At 37.4% G+C, this 18,873-nt stretch overlaps 1 protein-coding gene across 2 annotated transcripts in view; it reads left to right on the forward strand.

The window, feature by feature from the left end:
• LOC137946449 (RHOMBOID-like protein 12, mitochondrial) overlaps positions 1-10,203 on the forward strand; it is a 56,619-nt gene extending 46,416 nt beyond the window's left edge. Inside the window, exons 6-9 of one of the 2 annotated variants that reach the window (XM_068792746.1) lie at positions 4,193-4,297; positions 4,391-4,432; positions 5,109-5,202; positions 9,678-10,203. In XM_068792746.1, coding sequence (XP_068648847.1) covers positions 4,193-4,297; positions 4,391-4,432; positions 5,109-5,198 — 237 coding nt within the window. In that variant the 3' untranslated portion in view covers positions 5,199-5,202; positions 9,678-10,203. The remainder of the gene's footprint in view (positions 1-4,192; positions 4,298-4,390; positions 4,433-5,108; positions 5,203-9,677) is intronic. The other variant, XM_068792747.1, reaches the window with a different exon arrangement.
• The last annotated feature ends 8,670 nt before the right edge of the window (positions 10,204-18,873 follow it).

Raw genomic sequence — 18,873 nt, forward strand, 5'->3', positions numbered from 1 at the left:
TCCAAGCGGTTCTTCCGATTGCCATCCACCAAGGGTAGAGTGCCTTCATCAAAGGGATGAACATTCTGGATTCTGCCATGGCTTGTCATGAGCTTCTGCATAATTTCAAGACCTTGAAGTTTCTCAGATTTGTTCTCAAGCTAGATTTTGAGAAGGCATTTGACAGAGTCGATTGGAAGCTTCTTGATATTCTTTTGGAAAAAATGGGATTTGGTGCTAAGTGGAGGTTCTGGATTCAAACCTGTATCTCCTCGGCTAGTTATTCGGTGCTTCTGAATGGTACAATGTGTGGTTATTTTAAGGGCACTCGAGGCATCCGTTAGGGGGACCCCTTATCCCCTCTGCTTTTCAATGTGGTGGCGGAATATCTCTCATCTCTGATTTATTCAGCCAAGGGATTTGGGTGGCTTCTTCCCACAGCAGATTCAACGGCTTTTGATATTCCAATTATTCAGTTTGCGGATGACACTATTTGCTTCGGTGTGGGCACCATGGTTCAGATCAAGAAGTTGAGCCGTTCTTGGTCTATTCAAGTTGGCTTTGGGTCATAATATAAATTGAACGAAAACCACTCTCCTGGGATATTATATTGATGGAGCTGAGCTTAGTGATATGGCCGATTTCCTGGTATGCTCTCTGGAGAGTAGGCCAACTACATATTTGGGTCTCCCCCTTTTTGATTCTCGTCCCACAACTAGGCTTTGGTCCCCTCTTATCGAGAAATTTGAGAAGCGACTTGCAAATTGGTGGGGTAAGCTCCTATCCATAGCGGATCGACTCACTTTGTTAAAGTCTTACTTGGCTGGCCTGCCTGCCAAATTATCTCATGTCTTTTATGAAGTGTCCAGTCTTTGTGTGGTCAAAGATTGATGCTATTCGCCATCACTTCCTATGGAGATGTTTAGAAGACACGTTCAAATATCATTTGGTCAGTTGGAAGGAGATTTGTTTGCCCTGGATAGAGGTGGGCTGGGCATAAGACTTACAAAGGATATGAATAATGCCCTCTTGCTTAGTGGATTTGGAACCTAATGCCAATCATAGAAATTTGTAGAGGAATATGGTGTGCTACTATCTTCAGATTCCAGGGCATTCGTGGATAGAGGGAGGTGCTCCCCGACGTCTATCCCCGATTTGGAAATCCGTTTATAAGCTGCTTCCAACCTTCAAGGCCGTGACCTCTTTCTACCCGGGAAATTGGAGGACTCTTTCGTTCTAGGCCGATGAGTGGTGCAGTTTTTGTCCCCTCTTTGAGGAATACCCGTGGTTGTCTAGGATTGCTATGGACCTATCATGCTTGGTAGCAGAATCTTGGAGTAATCATTCTTGAACTCTTCTCTTCCGTCGGAGCTTGAATGATGATGAAGCTATAGCCTTCTGCTCGCTTCTTTCTAGTCTCAGTAGTACCATCTTACGGGAGCGAGTGCTAGATAAGCTGATTTGGAAGCCTATTATCAGTGGTATATTCACAGTCGCTTCAGCCTATTCCCACATCAAGGAAGTTGTCTCTAGTCTGCCAGAGCACTAGGCAAATCTCGCCTAGAGACTCTCAGTGTCTAACAAAGTAAAATTTTTTAGTTGGACAGCCATCCGAGAGCAAATCCTCGTTGTAGGCAATCTTCACAAGAGAGGCTTCACTGCCCCGGATAGTACCTGCTCCCTCTGTGGCATATGTGAGGAGTTAGTACAATATGTTCTTTTGCACTGAAGTTTTTCGTGGAGAGTTTGGATGGCTGTGTTCCAGAAAATTGGCGTTTAAGTGGGCCTCCATCAAGATCTATTTGGCACTTTTCAGATGGTGTTGGTGACTCGCCTTCCTAAAATTGGCAAACTTCTGCTCTCTGCTTGCTTTGCTCACATCCCTTGGTGTCTATGGCTCGAGAGAAATAATCGGAGATTCAATTCCAAGTTCAGCAATCTAGATAGTACGGTCTCTTACTCTGTGGGTATGTTTCCAGCTGGTTCCACACCAGAAAGGAATTTGCTCCTTAGGCCGATGTCTCCCTTCAATGGTATTGGTGTCTTCTGGCTCACATGGTGGCTCCCCAGAAGATTCCGATCATGGTAGAGTGGGAGCCTCCCCCCAGTGACTGCATTAAGCTGAATTTCGAAGGTATCGCTTTGGATTGACACAAGATTGGTGCATAATTCTAGGACGTGAAGGACATTCTTAAATGTAAGGCAATCACTCAAAAAGACATTCCCCTAACCAGCCACAATTGTCACTGATCCATCAGCCATGTTTATTTTTCTGTTGCTGGGACAAGGGGTTTAGGAAACAAATTTTTGAGATGAATGGGTCATGTGATCTGTAGCTCCTGACTCAATGACCCAGGAGTTGGTGGAGACGTTATCCAAGATATTAAAAACATGAGTAGAGGAAACATGAGAAGAGGGAGGAGAAATACCTGAGAACACCAAAGAACAAGTACCTTTTGTAGGTGACTTCTCTAATGTCCCCAACAAAGTCCTCAATTTTTCAATCTCATCTCTGTTGAATTCGGTAGTTGGGAAGTTTTCTTTATTCCTTGGCTGTGTGTTTGCCATATACACTTGTCCCTATCCTCTTGTTTGTCCACTCCACTCTTCTTGAAACATTTTTTGTCCCATTGTTTGACGCTTGCCATGGAGTTTCCAGTACTTCTCCTTGGTATGGCGTGATTTTTTGCAATATATACACCACAAAGAGTCCTTGTTGGATGGTCTTGACAGATCTGTTTGCCCATTGCCTTTATCAGTATGCTGCTCAGAGCCATAGTTCTTCGTAGTAGAATTTTTGGACACTAACACGAAACTCTCTATTATGGGAGTTTCAATCATAACACCTCTTCTACCTTCGTTGGCAAGAACAATTGCTATTGCCTCATTCAAAGATGGCAAATCCTCTTTTCCAAGTATTTGCACTCTTACGACTACAAACTCAATGTTTAATCCAGCAAGAAACTCATAAATTCTATCTTTTTCAACATACCTCTTAAGGATAGATGCATCTTCATTGCATTTCATCTAGAGCATTGATAATGATCCATCTCTTGTTGTTTGGGAAGGCTTTCCCTCTTGTAATCTGCTCGTTTGAGCTCTCTTAATTAAATTCAGTATTATTTAAAAAAAAAAAATGATCCATCTCTTGCCATAGGTTTTTTCAAAAAAATTATCAAATTTAGGATCACCTTGTTTGGGACCGGTGCCAAGCAGGTGACTCAGTTTTCTTCTTCCCTTCAAGAACGTGGGAACCAATTGAGACCACTTTAGATAATTTTTCCTGTTCAACTTATATGCTGCCTGAATATTCTGCAATTTTCCTGTTGTGGCAGATTTGTTGTTATCAGTCAAAGAAACTTCTGAAGTGTTGCTGGTTTCGGTGAATGAAGGCATGGTTTAGAGAAACAAAAGATAATAGAATTCACGATTTGATAATGACTTCACCAGAAAACGAACTTAAACCTTTGATACCATGACAAAATATGCCGAACTTGCTAATTGTATTGAAAACTGAATGTCAAACAAATTACAATGATTTATATATACAATAGAGTCTCACTATATAAGGTAACTACCTAATCCTGGAAGTACAAATCAGAATAAAATCAAAATCTAATCTAATCCCTACAAATCAGGAATTACAATCAATAGAGAAAGTCAAATACTCTCAACTGTACACGAAATGTATTTTCCCACATGCTGTACATGCTGTATTCACGGACAGTATTTTCCCACATTAAATAGAGAGAGAGACCTCAGATTTTTTGGTTAAACCCATCTAAGCTAAAGGAAAACAAACTAAGAGTTCCCTTTTCCAAGAACCGAAGAGGAAAGGTTTTAAATTGGAAGGAAAAACCTAGAGAATAAGAAGGGAAAGCGACATCGGTTAGGACAACTAATGTAAAAAGACAAAATTACCCTTCAGCTGATTTTCTAATACTACCCCTCCACTCCAATGACCAAAATACCCCTAGACAGTATTCTTAACAATTTATGCTTTGTGGTTAGCCTCATGAATCCTATGCCTCTTTTCTGTATGTCCTGAACTCCATTATCAAGGTTTCCTTTGCCAGGTCTTTCTTTGTGGTTAGCCTCATGAATCCTATGCCTCTTTTCTGTATGTCCTGAACTCCATTATCAAGGTTTCCTTTGCCAGGTCTTTCTTCACCAGCTCAACCATGTTCATCTAATGTTCTGATTTTCTATTCAGGGAGCAAGTGGTGCTGTAAACGCGATTATTCTTTTAAATGTTTTCCTCTTTCCTAAGGCTATACACTACTTGAATTTCTTCATACCAGTTCCAGCAGCTCTATCTGTAAGTTTTTTTTTAATTAGCCATTAATGCAATAGTGAATTAGTATTGAAATATGCACTGTTAGAAATTCATCTGTGCTGTATCGTTTTTCAGGGAGCCATTTTGATAGGAACTGATGTGTGGAGGACTATGCAGGTATGTATCTAGGAGTGGTGGGCTTTGTGGCATGATTTACACCTTTCTCCTGTGTTAGATGCAAAAAGACTGACAAGGATTGTTGGGGTTTGCTTGCTCGTTTTTCAGTTTGCAGAAAATACATAGAGGCTTGCCAGGACCTCTCTTTTTCTTTTTTAATAGAAATAAGACATGGCTTGCCAGAACATGTTTACATAAGTTGAAGATTACGGTGAAAACTTGTGAACAGATGTATAGATTGGATATGAACCAAAAAAAAAATCATTTTTATTTGACTGCAGGTGCTAATAAAAAGTTGGTGAAGGAGAAAAACATGCATGCTTGGAATGTTCCAAATGGTTCTTTGTCATGATATTGTTCTTTGTGGATATGCTTAGCAGCTGAAGATTGACTCCCTTAAACCTAGATTTTGTTCAGTGAATATGCTTGCGAACCACTGTGAAAGCTCAGATCTTATGAATGAGCTATTGCTCATGATGGTTGTTAGATCCCTTCAATACATTTGCCTCATCTACATAGAAGACTGTTAGCTATATCAATGAGGGTAGTCAGGCCAGCTGTTTATTACCATGTCGTCCACAAGATAACTTCATCAATGTCCTAAAAACGAATGAGCATTGCTATTCAAAAATTCCTGAACTTTGGCTTTTATTGATTTCTCATCTCATCCTTGCAGCCAAACAGTGAGATATCTGGAGCAGCTCACCTGGGAGGTGCAGTGGTTGCTGTGCTTGTGTGGGCAAGAATTAAAAAGCGTTGGATATAAATTGGTAATTGATCTTGGTGTTCTTTTTTAACCTAATTTTGCATGTTTTGGATTTTTTATGCAAATTTTTATTTGTTGAAAAACAAGACCAGGGGCATTTTGGTTATTTTACCTTGTTATTATTTATATTTTTTTATGTAATCTTATTCTACGGACCAAATTTCATGTAAAAGGAGACACGTAGAATAGGAGTATAGAGAATTAAGGTTTTCACTTAATGTAGGGGCAATGTTGTAAATTGTCCTCACCTACTCAGCCCTAAATCTATAAATAGAAGCTGGAGGAAGTCCAGCCACGAATTTTCAGTTTTCTTTTCTCAATTTTTTCTCTCCAAGTTCTCTCCTTCTCATTCTCTCTCTTCTACCTTTCTTCTTCTTACTTTTTACAGTATTTTTGATTTCATCTGTATGTTGAAACTTATTCACTAGGAAGCTATTTTTAGTTAAGGTTGTGAAAATTACAATATTATTGCTGTTGTAAGAGAGATGCGTATCTTATTGCTTGTCCCTCTTGCCATCTGTTGTGAAATAAAACTATCACATCGGGGGATTGTTTTCCTATGACTTGTCCTAGGGGGGCTCTATTGTGAGTCCCAAGACAATGCTTCTTTGCCCTCCTGCAGGTTATGGTGCAACTTATCCTCGTTAGAAAATGTTAAATTGGGTCCAAGGTCCTATCCCAAAATGACTAGTCAACTTAGGAAACCTCTTTCCCAACTAATAAACTCAAGATTTTTGTACTCACTAATCCATGTGGGACTATTCCTTAACACTCCCCCTCACGTGTAGACCATCTTTTGTGGCTCTACAAGTGGATAATTTAGGAGTAGGCAGTTTAGGTGTAGGCCCTCTGTTGTGACTCTACAAGTGGACAATTTTAGGTGTAAGCCCTCTTTTGTGGCTCTATAAGTAGATAGTTTTTAGGTGCAGGCCCACATATGAATACCTGCTCTGATACTATGTTAAATTGGGTTCAAGGCCCTATCCCAAAATGACTAGTCAACTTAGGAAACCTCTTTCCCAACTAATAAACTCAAAATCTTTGTACTCACCAATCCATGTGGGACTATTCCTTAACAGAAAATATCTTTTTTTTTCATGTATATAGAAATTGAATGGTATCTTCTTATCTAGGGTATTTCAAATTGAAGATTTCAATATTAAGTCCAAAGTGAAATGCTGTTATTGAAGTCACTTGTAATCTCATCTGTCTGTTAAGAGTAGTGCCTACTCTGGTTGCATGTCTCAGACAAGGGTCCTGTCTTAGGACCACTAAAATCTGACTCAACTTGGTCAAGAGCGAGGCTTGTCTTGAAGCCTAAACAAGGCAGGGTCTGACCAAGTTACATTTAATTGCCCGAGGCAGACCCAAGTCAGAAGTCATTCACATTTTTATGTGCAAGATTGGGGCTCTGGCTCAAAAGTGATTCACCACATTGAATTCTGAGTTTGCTAGGCAACTAGGCAAGATGCACTCAAATGGTGACTATGCAAGACTAATGTGGATTTGTTTTGCAAAATTGCCTTTGTTATTCTGTTATGCAACTTTTTTTTTACTTGTTTCTTAATTATGAGAAAATTTTAGTAAAAGAGAAGGGGCGAAAGATCAAAGAGAATAAGAAATTAGGAAAAAAGTAAAAGCAAATTAAGGTAGGGGCTAAGTTCACAACAAGATGTTGACGAGAGGCTCCCTTTTTAGCAAGCAAATCAACCACGGAATTTTCCGAATAGAGCACATGCTCCCATGAAGTCTGAGAGGAACCTGTGAGATCAGCCTTTTGAAGGACTTAATGATCAAACCTTCATGAGGGGTCACTTTGACCTGCACACCAAGAGATGGCAATGACAGAACCTCCCTCAATGATTCAGGTACCGGAGGAATGCTCATAGAACAGCATAATCTCTTGAAGGATATATCTCAAGGGCTTGATGAAGGCTACTGAAGGATTCTTCACTGTGCTCCACTGCCTACCCACCCAAAGAGCAAGATCATCTAGGTTCTAGTCGCCTTGTTTTGCCTCCCCAACAAGATGGTGCGACATTTCTGAAATTTTTGTATTCACTAACTTCAGTTTAACTATAATCACTTGGTTGCCATCCTTTTTGACTATTTAAAATCCCAGCTTCAGAGAGAGGTTCGCCTTAACGTTGACATGAGAGAGAAGATGTTGACCTAAGGATCCCCATGGAGTTAATTTAAATGATAACAAATACTTGGGAACTAATTGTGAAATTTAAATCAGAAACTTGGGTAGAAATTCTTGAAACAAAAATTGGCAATACATCTGTCTGCCCGAGCCATGCACAACAAAAATGGTGCAAGTGAAAACCCTGAGTTGTCATCAAAAGAGATAATGAAGGCAGATCACCTGGCGATTGCTCGACTGAACAACAGGAGAGAGAAAATGTTCTGCTTGTAATCGTTTGCCTAGACGACCAGGTGAACAAAACGCGTGAAGACATGAAGAAAAGGAGGCATCGCAAAAAGATAACTGACTTGACTTGCCCTGATTGGATGACTTGCGCAAAATAGGCCAAAAAGAAAGAATGAATGACAAAGAAGTTTGATCGACTGGATAGGCCTCGGCCAGATGAGATAGGAGAGAAAAAGCTTTGGCGAGCTTTGTAAGTACTCATTCAACCTATTGATCGCATGCCTTGAAGAAATGAGAAATAAGCAGAATATAAAGGTTGACTAACCAAATCCTAGTTGTTCGAACTATTCATTCGAAGATAAGATTGCAGAAATGCTTCTCAGATTTGGCTTCACTAACATAGATGACCATAAATTGTATGTGATTTGGCTTAGTAGCTCAAAATCATGAATTTACATTAATTGTCTGAAGATGTTGGAATCAATTTGGTTGAGTTTTACAAATGACGAAGTGTCGTTTTTTTGGGAGAAATAGCTCTTCAAACGACTAGTTTTTTGGACTATTTGATCACGTCTATTTAGGTGATTTTGTGCCCTACACTATTCACAGACATCCAACAATAAAACTAAACCTACCGCTACATCCTTAGTGCTCTGTGAATTTCCAATTAATTCAGTAGTACCAAAACAAGAAAGTATTTTGAAAGTGATAAGTACTCAAGCCTATTATTTTAAAATTTAGTGTGTAGTTGGTGTTTTTCATACTGAACTTAATTGAGTTTATTTTGAAGTCAAGTAATCTGACTCTAGTATTATTTTGGTTGTGAGACTCCTATATTAGACTTTACATCTAGGTCATCCGTAGTTTTTGAAACTCTTTTTTCTTTTTAGTTTTAGAAATCTCATTCAGTGTTTACTTTGAACTCCTTCAATTAAGATTAAATTGAGTTGTTAATTGTTGTGGTAGTATCACATAGGATTGGGTGTACTTTTCTTGTGCTTTGTTATTGTAATATTTGTCTAAATTAGAGGTTTTGAGCTAAATTGTAAAACAAGTAATCTTTGATGTCCTATAAACTGATTCATACTTAGATAAGCTAATTGGTAGTTACTACTGCAAATTTTTTGAAGGGTGTAGATGCTTGTACACATTTGCTGCTAACCATTAGTCCCAACTGTTGAGCTAATCCTGTAGATGTCATTTGGCTTTTACCTACTGAATTTAATTTCAAGATGAAAAACCCTGAGAAATGGACATAGTAATCCAAGATAGGGTTGTCAACCACTAAAAAAATGGTGTTATATTGCTGATTGATTGAATTGCTTGTTTTGTTTACTAATTGAATTCCTTTTGAAGTAAGTTAAAAATTGAATTAGACTTTAAATTTTGATAAACCAATTTACACCCCCCTCCCCCCCATTCCAAACTAGTGAAAATAGAAATAAGTAAGAAGACTGAAAGTCAATTATCTTTACAAGATTAGAGAGAATTATGAGTGGACACATGTAAAATATTACAAGATTAGGTAAAATAAAAGAAATGAAATTTTTTTAACTGTTAAACAGAATATGGATTTAATTCTTGATCTCTAGGGCAACAATTAGGGAAGAAAACGAAAAGAGAGGGAAACGAGGAGAAGAAGAGGAATAGAAAACTGAAATCTAAGATGCTGTTCTTCCTGTAGCCCTCTGGTTTCTTTTATTTTCCTTTTTTATTGAAAAACAAAATCATGGGTCAGCTAATACTCTGAACCATATTAAGAATTAAAATTTCAAATGAAATGGAGAGGAGAAAGTGAGGAGAAGAAAAGAGGACAAGAATTCCAAGACAAAGAAAAGAGATATATCAAGTTGGTTCTACGGATCTATTGTCCTCTGTGTGACTAGTGTAATTTGAGTTGCAATACAACTGCGAAGTAAATGGAATTCTACATGCTGCTACCGTTAACTTACCTTTCCTAATCTCACTATAATGTACACATAACTCTGGTCTCTATTGACATACCGCTGCTATTTTTTCTTACTTTATTTCTTAAAATGTTCATCAATCAACAGATTCTTATTTGAAACTTGACTTTAAATCTAGCATTTATCTTCAATAAACAGGTACGTCTGATGCAGCAAAGATAGCACCGCAAGAAAAGAAATTTGAAACAAGAAGAGGAGAATGGATGTGGTAAACAAGGAGAGGATAAAAGTTATGCTCCAAAAAGTTCTTTCTAGATTAGCAATCACTAAGGTCCACTCTGATAGAGTTTGGAAATCTCTAAAATTTAAGAGGCTTACTTGTGCTGTGAAATTTGCATGAAAAACATTGCAAGAGTGTGACCCATTTATAAATGTGTTGAATTAGTTGGGGTTGCAGAGGTAGCAACGTAAAGAAGTGGATAGTACCTACTTGGTCCAGTTTTTTTATCTGTTTTTCCATACATTTTTCTGTAGTGTCATTGATATTGTTTCTTTGTTGTTTTTTCTTCTCGAAATCAATTATGATATTGTGAAAGTCTAGTTTTGCCAGCCGAAATACCATAAATGGTGGAATCATAGCTCTAAAACTTGATTTGAGTCATTTGTAGACTCTTGTGTCGAACTGTTATGGTAGGAAAAACCGGTAACTTTTGTTGAATGTGATCATTAGATGGATTTTTTTTACTCGATTTGCCGGATTTGGGAAGATGAGAGCTAGAGGGGCAGGACTCCATTTAGAGAGAGAGAGAGAGAGTCCCAACATTAAGGTTGAATTTATCATTCCATTTAATTTTAGATTTGCTTAACAAGTTTTTTTTTGTATAGAGTAGGTATCCATTTCAATGTTTAGTTATAATAGATTATTTTTAGCTTTTTATTTTTTCAGATGTGAAGCTCATTTATCTTATCAAGTTAGTTTTGGGATCTAAGAAGAGGGAGAGAGAAGAGGAGAATGAGATAAATCTAGACGAGAGAAGTACCCCTAACTCCTTTTATTAGTTAATATCAAAAGACTAAAGTAGCCCTCTTGTTTAAACACCTCTTAACTCGAAAAATACATATCAGATTTTTCTCAAAACTAGACTATCTTTAATAGAAAACATAAAAAAATTCTTGACCTAAGAGGGTTAAAAATATATTGTAAAATTATAATAATACCATTGATATATATTTCAACTCTTCTTCAAGTACATATATCAAGAAGCCCCAAGTTATTATAAAGTTACCAAATTCACACTTTCCAAGGGTTTTGGTGAAGACATCTCAAAGTTAGTCTAACTTTATGTACGAGTGTTACTCATCACAGTATTTTGAACTAAAATGGCAATTCATTTTAATATGTTTACTCATCTCTTGGAATACTAGAATGTTTCTAATTAAGATAACAACTCAATCAACAAAATTCTTCACCATAGGACTTAGTTTGAAACCCAATCTTGACCATTTAGTCATATGGCTTATACAATTAGCCTTAGATATCTCAAGATCTTTTGAGTTACATCTAGATCAAGTTTTTTATGATTTTCAATATATTGGCTAACCACGTTCACAACAAATGTAATATCTAGTCTAGTTACTGTTGCATAGATAAGCTCTCCTGTTAGCCTAATATACATAGTTTTATCTTGAATCGTTGAGTTACCATCATCATGAAGATTTGAGTTCACTTCCATGGGTATTTCAAGTTATTTTGCCGCGCAAAATATTATATTTTTGTAGCATATTTGTGATATATTTTGTTTGTGGTAAAACAACTCTTTTACTCCCAACCACCTTGATCCCAAGAAAATATCTTAGATTCTAAATCTTTTTTTTGAAAGTGGCCCTAGAGATACTCTTTCACTTCTTCAATTTCTTCTTTTTATCGCTTCTTGGCAATCTAATGTCATCCATCCTTACTGTCAAGATTACTTGTTGGACTGAAGATTCCTATGAAATAAATTTTAAGATAATAAACACTCAAGTTATTAATAAAGTGCATTTAAGATTAATTTGTAGTTAAAAAAAACCTCAAAAGAAATTTTTGGAAACAAATTCATTCGATCAACATATGACCGATTGAATGATTCTCACAAAGAAAAAAGCAAATAGTTCATGCTAGAAAACACATTGTCAAGTGACTTAACGACACCATTTGCTAAAACAAGAGAGCTCAAGCATAGCAAGAAAGCAAGCATAAAAAATAATTGATAAAGAAAAACAAATTAGAAAAAAGGGAGAAAAGGAAGAGAAGAATGAGAAATGGTGAAAAGAAAAAAGTTCAAATAAGCAAAAAAAAAAAAAGAAAAAGTTGAAGGAGGAAGAAGTTTGGTCATCCAAGTCAATCGAATGGTCGTTGCATGTAAAAGTAGGAGAAGAAGATAATGAAGTTCAACTATAAGTCATCTAAATGAATTGTATAGAGAAAAAGGTTTCGTTAAAAGTCATATGCCAAGACAACCAGACACATAAGGTGCACGAAGACGTTAAAAGAAGGTACATTGAAGAAAGCAATTGAATGATTCAAAGTTGACCTGACAAGTTGAGATAGAAAAATATCTATTGATGTTGTTCGTGGACACAGCCAAACAATAAGGAGAGTCCAAAGAAGATTTACCAATCTAGTAAGAATCAATCAAATAGTGCGTTATGGAAAAGCTACAAAATGATATTGGCCAAGATAGGTCTCTGAAGTCTATAAATAACTTATCCATGTGATTAACATCTCAAAATAAAGATTTAAGTATTTTCTTGAGATCTTTAATTGAGATTAGTCAAGATTTAAAAAAAGATGTCCCATTTTTAGATCAATAGTTGAATTTTTGACTATTGAAAACTCAAGTAGTAAAAGATTTAGCCCTAAATTTATCCCTCTCGTGATTGCTTGAAGAAAAATGACAACTCCAAAAGGCTCTCGTACATTAAAATCGAAATTTTGGAGATTGAGTTCATGATTTGAAAAGCCACCAGACAAACAACTAAGTACATCTTGTAATTGTATTTTAAAATCTTATTTGTTGTGCTTGATCCTTGTGAGTTTTGTCGTGCCATTATTTTGAAATCATATCATTTGTTCAACAAAAGTATTTATTGTGGCAGTTAAAAGATTTGAAGGCGTTTGAGGCATTTAAAAAGGGCAACTACATATAATTGATTGATTTGGGGGCTTTCTCAAAAGTTAAAGATTCATGGTATTCATACTTTGGTATCATTTGAGTGAAATTGGTCTAGCAAACCTAAACTTAAAGATTCAAATCCCCAACTAGTGTACTTGTAATGTGAAATTATAATTGAGTCAAGCTGCTTTGATTAAGAATGCCAATTTATAAAACTAATCCATTTTATTGTGATTGAATTATGAAATCTAGTCAATTAATTTGTGCTTGAATTACAAAATCTGCCTATTAGTAGGCATTTTGATCGGGCTGAAGTAAAAGCAAGTAAACTTTGCTTATTGGTCAAGACACGGCAAGGCTAGACCATGCCTCCGCCTCAAGTGAATTGAGAGAAGTTGCTAAAGCTTTGAGAAGAGGGTGGTAAGCCTTGTTTGTTGTTATTGTGTGTGCTAAGTCCTATTGAAATAAGACATTATTGAAAATATCTTGATTAGGTCTAAGCTGGATTACCTAGTGAATTGTGGTTGAAAATTTCATTGTTGAGTCTAGGGTAGATTGCGTAATGTACTAAAAATCCTATTGTTAGGTCCAGGTTGGAAGCCTAGTGAACTGCATTAGACTTATTGATTTCTAGGGACAAGACATAAACACAAAAGATCTCAAGCGAAGGAGAAGAAAGAGGAATTCTAGCTCTTGGAAGAGAGGTGAGAAGAAAGAGAAAAAGAGAGAGAGATGTTTGGACAAATTTGAGCCAAGAGGAAGAAACTCGAATGCTCTACCCATGCCTTGAGGTTATATTTATAGTTGTGTAAAAGTGTTTACAATTACAATGTCGTTAGGTCTACATGCTTCTAAAGGAAAATGACATAAGAAAACTATTGATTTTCAGGACTCCATGGATTTAGCTCATCGAGAAAAAGGGAGATGACATATTTGGAGAAAACAAGATGAAGAAAGAGGTTATAGACTTATGTCCTAACCCTTCCCTTGAGGCTCAATTTATAGATGAATAAGGTTACAATATTATAATAATACCTCTAAAATTTAAACTAATTATATCATTGCCTTCTTTATGAGATGACTCTTTATTTACCATCATGTCACCATTGTGTGGGCATGTGGGCCTTCTCCTAGGTCTGTAGACCTTGAGCCCATCTTCCACATCTCTTGGATGTGTAGGACTTGGTCTTATGGGCTTGAGCCCATCTTCTAACACACTTGGGTGTGTGGGCTTTCCTTGGTCGTGTAGGCTTGGGCCCATCTTCCAATACTCCTCCTCAAGTTGGGGTGAGAGAACATCATGAACGCCCAGCTTGCTACAAATAGTGTATAGGATATTCTCATATAAAATGGCAGTCCACCATATCTTCCAACACCCCCTCAAGTTGGTGGTCTTGTTGTTCTTTTCGAAGAAACCCAACTGGCATAATATAAGAGAGAGTAAAATCCCTCTTAGTTGTAAGACATCGCTCTACACTCCAGTCAAATGGTCATAGTCACCAAAATAACCAAAACTAACAAATTGAGAAGTCCTTCAATAATAATGTCTCAATCAGAAAGACACAATAGCAGTAGTTGAAATGGGCCTGCGTCAAATAACACGTACCAAATAATGAATCCTTAATAGACTGACCGAGTGATAACAATCTGATTCGATAAATAAGTCACACCGAGGCAGGAGACCAGGATGAGAAGGCCGAGGTAAACTGACCCTGACCGAGTTGACCCGGTCAGTTGGTGTGGCTCGGTCCAAGTTGACTCGCAGATCGCTCAGTCTGAGTCGACTAGGCAAAATAGGCGCTGGATTAAAATCAACTCTTCCTAACTTAGGTAGTTTTGTAATCTAGAAATATCACATTCTTATTCCGCACTCGCTTCCGAACAGAGAGGGATACCAGCGAGAGCAGAGAGTTTCCGAAAAAATGGAGCTCCTGTTTCTAATGGAATGAATCACATAGCAGATACAAGCTACTGGTGTAGTAGCTGTCAAAGTTCCTAGTAAGGTAAGGAATGATCAAAATAGCACAGGGATAACCTGAAATCAACAACTTTATGTAGGAATTCTTCATATCATGAACTTCTAAATAACATAAATGAAATTCATGAATTCAAAATTGTACCTCTTGACATGGTGTCAATTTCTAGCGAACAAAGTGTCTCATCTATTGTAGAGGCTTGTCGATGGCAATGCCCATGCATGCTTTTGCTAGACCAGACCCTTTCTTATACTCCTCCTTTCCATCAAAGGAGACCACCAAACGATGGGAAGGTGAGAGGTAGTAACTGTTGCTGGCGACCACCCTTTAAGGGAAACACCAAGCGACGGGTCACCTAGGTGATGATTAGAGAACTGTCTAACGTTCTCCCACTTGACCCATGCGCATACTTAATATGTATAATTGATTATTGATACATCTTCAAGAATGTTTCCCATAGATATAATATACTTGTACTCAAACAAAGAAGATTAAATTAAATGAATCGTGACAGTAAGTCCTTTAGAGCAAATATTACCTTCCACGTATTACAATGCAACTGTCTCATTTGAATGAGAACCTTTTTATGAATGAACATTCATAATGCTCATTCAAGATCATCTTATATTATCATTCTCTAAACTTTATGTATACAACCAAATAAGAGAAAACAAAAATGAACTTAATGGAGTTTTTCAATTGACAAATTGCGATACAAACATAAAAGGAATTTCAATTACATAAATTACTTAATAGAACTGAGTCCCAAATGTTCAACATGTCCCTTATAAGAAACGGGTGGTAGACACACTTTGTTTGCTTTGACATGTTCCCAAATAACTAAAAACTTTATGTTAATATGCGTACTACGACTTCCGTTCTTATTGTTCTTGGCCAAAAACACTGATGTGGAATTGTCGCAATAAATCCTTAATGGCTTAGAAATTGTGTTAACAATTTTAAGCCCTGAAATAAAACTCCTCAACAATATGACATGTGATGACGCTTCAAAACATGCTACAAATGCTACTTCTGTGGTAGAAGTAGCAATCAAAGATTGTTTTGCACTTCTCCAAGAAATGGTTCCTCCATCTAATAAGAAGACGTATCCAGATGTCGACTTTCTTGAATCAAGGAAGCGAACAAAATCAGAGTCTTAATATCCAATAACTTCCAAATTATCAGATCGACTATACGTAAGCTTGTAGTCTTTAATCCCCTGAAAGTATCGCATGAGTTTCTTTGCAGCTTTCCAACAGTCCAAACCCGGATTACCTAAATATCTGCCCAACATTCCCACTGCATATGCTATGTTAGGTCTTGTGCAAACCTGAGCATACATTAAACTTCCAACTCCGGATTACTTCGATATCTACCCAACATTCCCATTGCATATACTATGTCAGGTCTTGTGCAAACCTGAGCATACATTAAACTCCCAACTGCAGAAGCATATGGAATGTTTTTCATTTGTTCCCTCTCTAAATTATTTCATGGACCTTGTTCCAAACTCAATTTGACACCTTTTCAAAATAGATGCAACACCAGATGAACAAATATTCATACGATATCTCTCTAAAATTTTGTTGATATAGGTTTCTTGAGACAATCTTAATGTCCCTTGGGATTTGTTTCTCTCAATCTTTATGCCTATGACATAAGAAGCTTCGCCCATATCTTTCATATCAAATTTCATCGAGAGAAATCCTTTGGCTTCATGAAGTAATCCTAAATCACTTGAAGCAAGTAGAATATCATCTACATATAAGACTAAGAAAATTATTTTTCTCCCACTGACCTTATGGTATATACATTGATCCATGATATTCTTCGTAAAACCAAATGAAGAAATAACTTCATAAAATTTTTAATACCATTGACGAGAGGTTTGTTTTAGTCCATATATAGATTTCTTAAGTCTACAAACCAAATGATCATTCCCCTCTGAAATGAAACCTTCAGGTTGTTTCATGAAAACTTCTTCTTCTAGGTCTCCCTTGAGGAAAACCGTTTTCACATCCATTTGATGTAACTCCATATCATAATGACCTACTATTGCCATGATTATCCAAAATGAATCCTTTTTGAAACAGGAGAGAAAGTATCGTGATAATCAACTCCTTCTTGTTGAGTAAATCATTTGGCTACAAGTCTTGCCTTATATCTTTCAATATTGCCTAAAGAGTTTTTTTAGGTTTTAAAAACCTATTTACAGCCAATGGCCTCCCCCCCTTTAGGGAATTCAACAAGATCCCAGACTTGGTTTTTATCCATTGAATCCAACTCTTCCTTCATGGCATCATTCCATAATGTGGATTTATGTCCAACCATGGCTTGTGAAAACGTAATAGGATCATCTTCAACACAAATGTCCATGTCAGACTCTTGAAAGTACACTTCATATTCTGAAGAGATTGCAGGTTTCCTAACTCTTGAAGATCTTCTTAATGGTACGTCAACATTTTCAGGTTGAGAATGTTGAGTAACCGGATCTATAAGAGTATCCTCATGATGAGATGGTTCTTCAACTATTGGTTGTACTTGAATAATCGAATCCTGATGATTATCATGAACAACAACCAATCTATGTGAAGTTGTAGGAGCAGGTTGAAGACTTGTATGCTCCTCAAAAACTAAGCTTTGTGGTTGGTTACTCCCATTAATCTCATCATTCTCAAAGAACCTTGCATTCTTAGATTCTACAATTCTTGTCGAACGAGATGGACAATAAAATCTGTATCCCTTAGACTTTTCTATAGAGCAAATGAAATGTTTACCGACTATTCTAAAGTCTAACTTTGTCTCATGTGGATTGTAAATCCGAACTTCAACTGGACAACCCCAAACATGTACATGCCTTAAACTAGGTTTCCAACCTTTCCATAACTCGATTGGTGTTTTATGAACCGCCTTAGTTGGAACCCTATTGACTACATAGACTGCAGTTTTGAGAGCTTCACTCCACAAAGACAATGGGAGATCAGAGTTACTAATCATACTCCTCACAATGTCCATCAATGTTCGGTATCTCCTTTCAGCCACACCATTTTTCGACGGTGAGCTAGGCATTGTGTATTGTGGTACAACACCTTGTTCCTTAAGAAACCTTACAAAAGGACCAGGCAATTGTCCTCTTTCAGTATACCTTCCATAATATTCACCACCTCTATCTGACCTCACAATTTTGATTTGTTTGCCTAATTGTTTCTCTACTTTTGCTTTATAGACCTTAAAAGCATATGTATCTAGTGCTTCATTTCTATCATAAAGCAGATAGAGATATAGGTTCCTGAAATATCAGTGTGCATGATTTCTAAGACATCAAAAGTCCTCCTGGCACCTTTCTTGTACTTGTTGGTTTACTTTCCTTTTAATGAAATCCACACATGCACTAAAATTAGTAAAATCAAGAGCCTCAAGGACTCCATCATTAACTAATCTTTTAATTCTATCAATAGAGATATGACCTAATCTCTTACAACATGGAAGATTTCTCATATATAACACTTTGCTCAATGCCAACTTTAATACCATGCATAGTAGTAAGTAGGGGTGGCTTCGATCCGAGCCGGCTCGCGAGCGGCTCGAGTTCGGCTCGGTGCCGGCTCGGTTCGATTCATTATCTATCGATCTGAAGCTCTGAAATCGGCATGTTTACCTTAACGAGCCGAGCTCGATCGAAGCCAGGTTCAGTTCGTCAGCTCGCGAGCCAGCTCGAGGTGAGTCGGGATCGGTATCGGGTCAGGAGCGGGAGCGTGAGCGAGAGCGAGGGGGGGAAAAATTTTCCTCCCCTTGTCACCGCCGAGCCCCTCCCGTCCGCTGTTGTCGCCACCTCTACCGCCGTCAACAGCTGCTCGCTGGCCGCCTCTGTGGCCGTCCGTTCGATTTCTTCCAACTTAAGATAAAGATGTCTTTGTGAGTCCTTGATCTTCCAACTTATGTGATAAGGATGCCAGCTTGTGGTAATTATGGTGGGTCCTACTTCTTATGTGCTTGGGCCCATCTTGTGGGCCTTCTTGGTCGTGTGGGCTTGGGCCTATCTTCCAACAATAGAAAATTTGTCTTTTGGTCAATTGACTTGCCAACATAAGACTCAACAGAAATTGAGGGACAAACAAGAGATTAGAAAGTGAAAACAATGGTGAAATGGTGGATGTACTGATAACCTGAATCCTAGTTTGTGATCCATTTTCAATAGAAACAAAGTGATCTAAAGTGCATGGTGTCACGGAGGACAAGATTTCAATTTTACCTATGAGATGC

Source organism: Aristolochia californica, unplaced genomic scaffold, assembly GCF_029961685.1.
Source record: "Aristolochia californica isolate CCGP_79_NKW_82.1479 unplaced genomic scaffold, dmAriCali1.0.hap1 SCAF_12, whole genome shotgun sequence".
Lineage (NCBI taxonomy): Eukaryota > Viridiplantae > Streptophyta > Magnoliopsida > Piperales > Aristolochiaceae > Aristolochia > Aristolochia californica.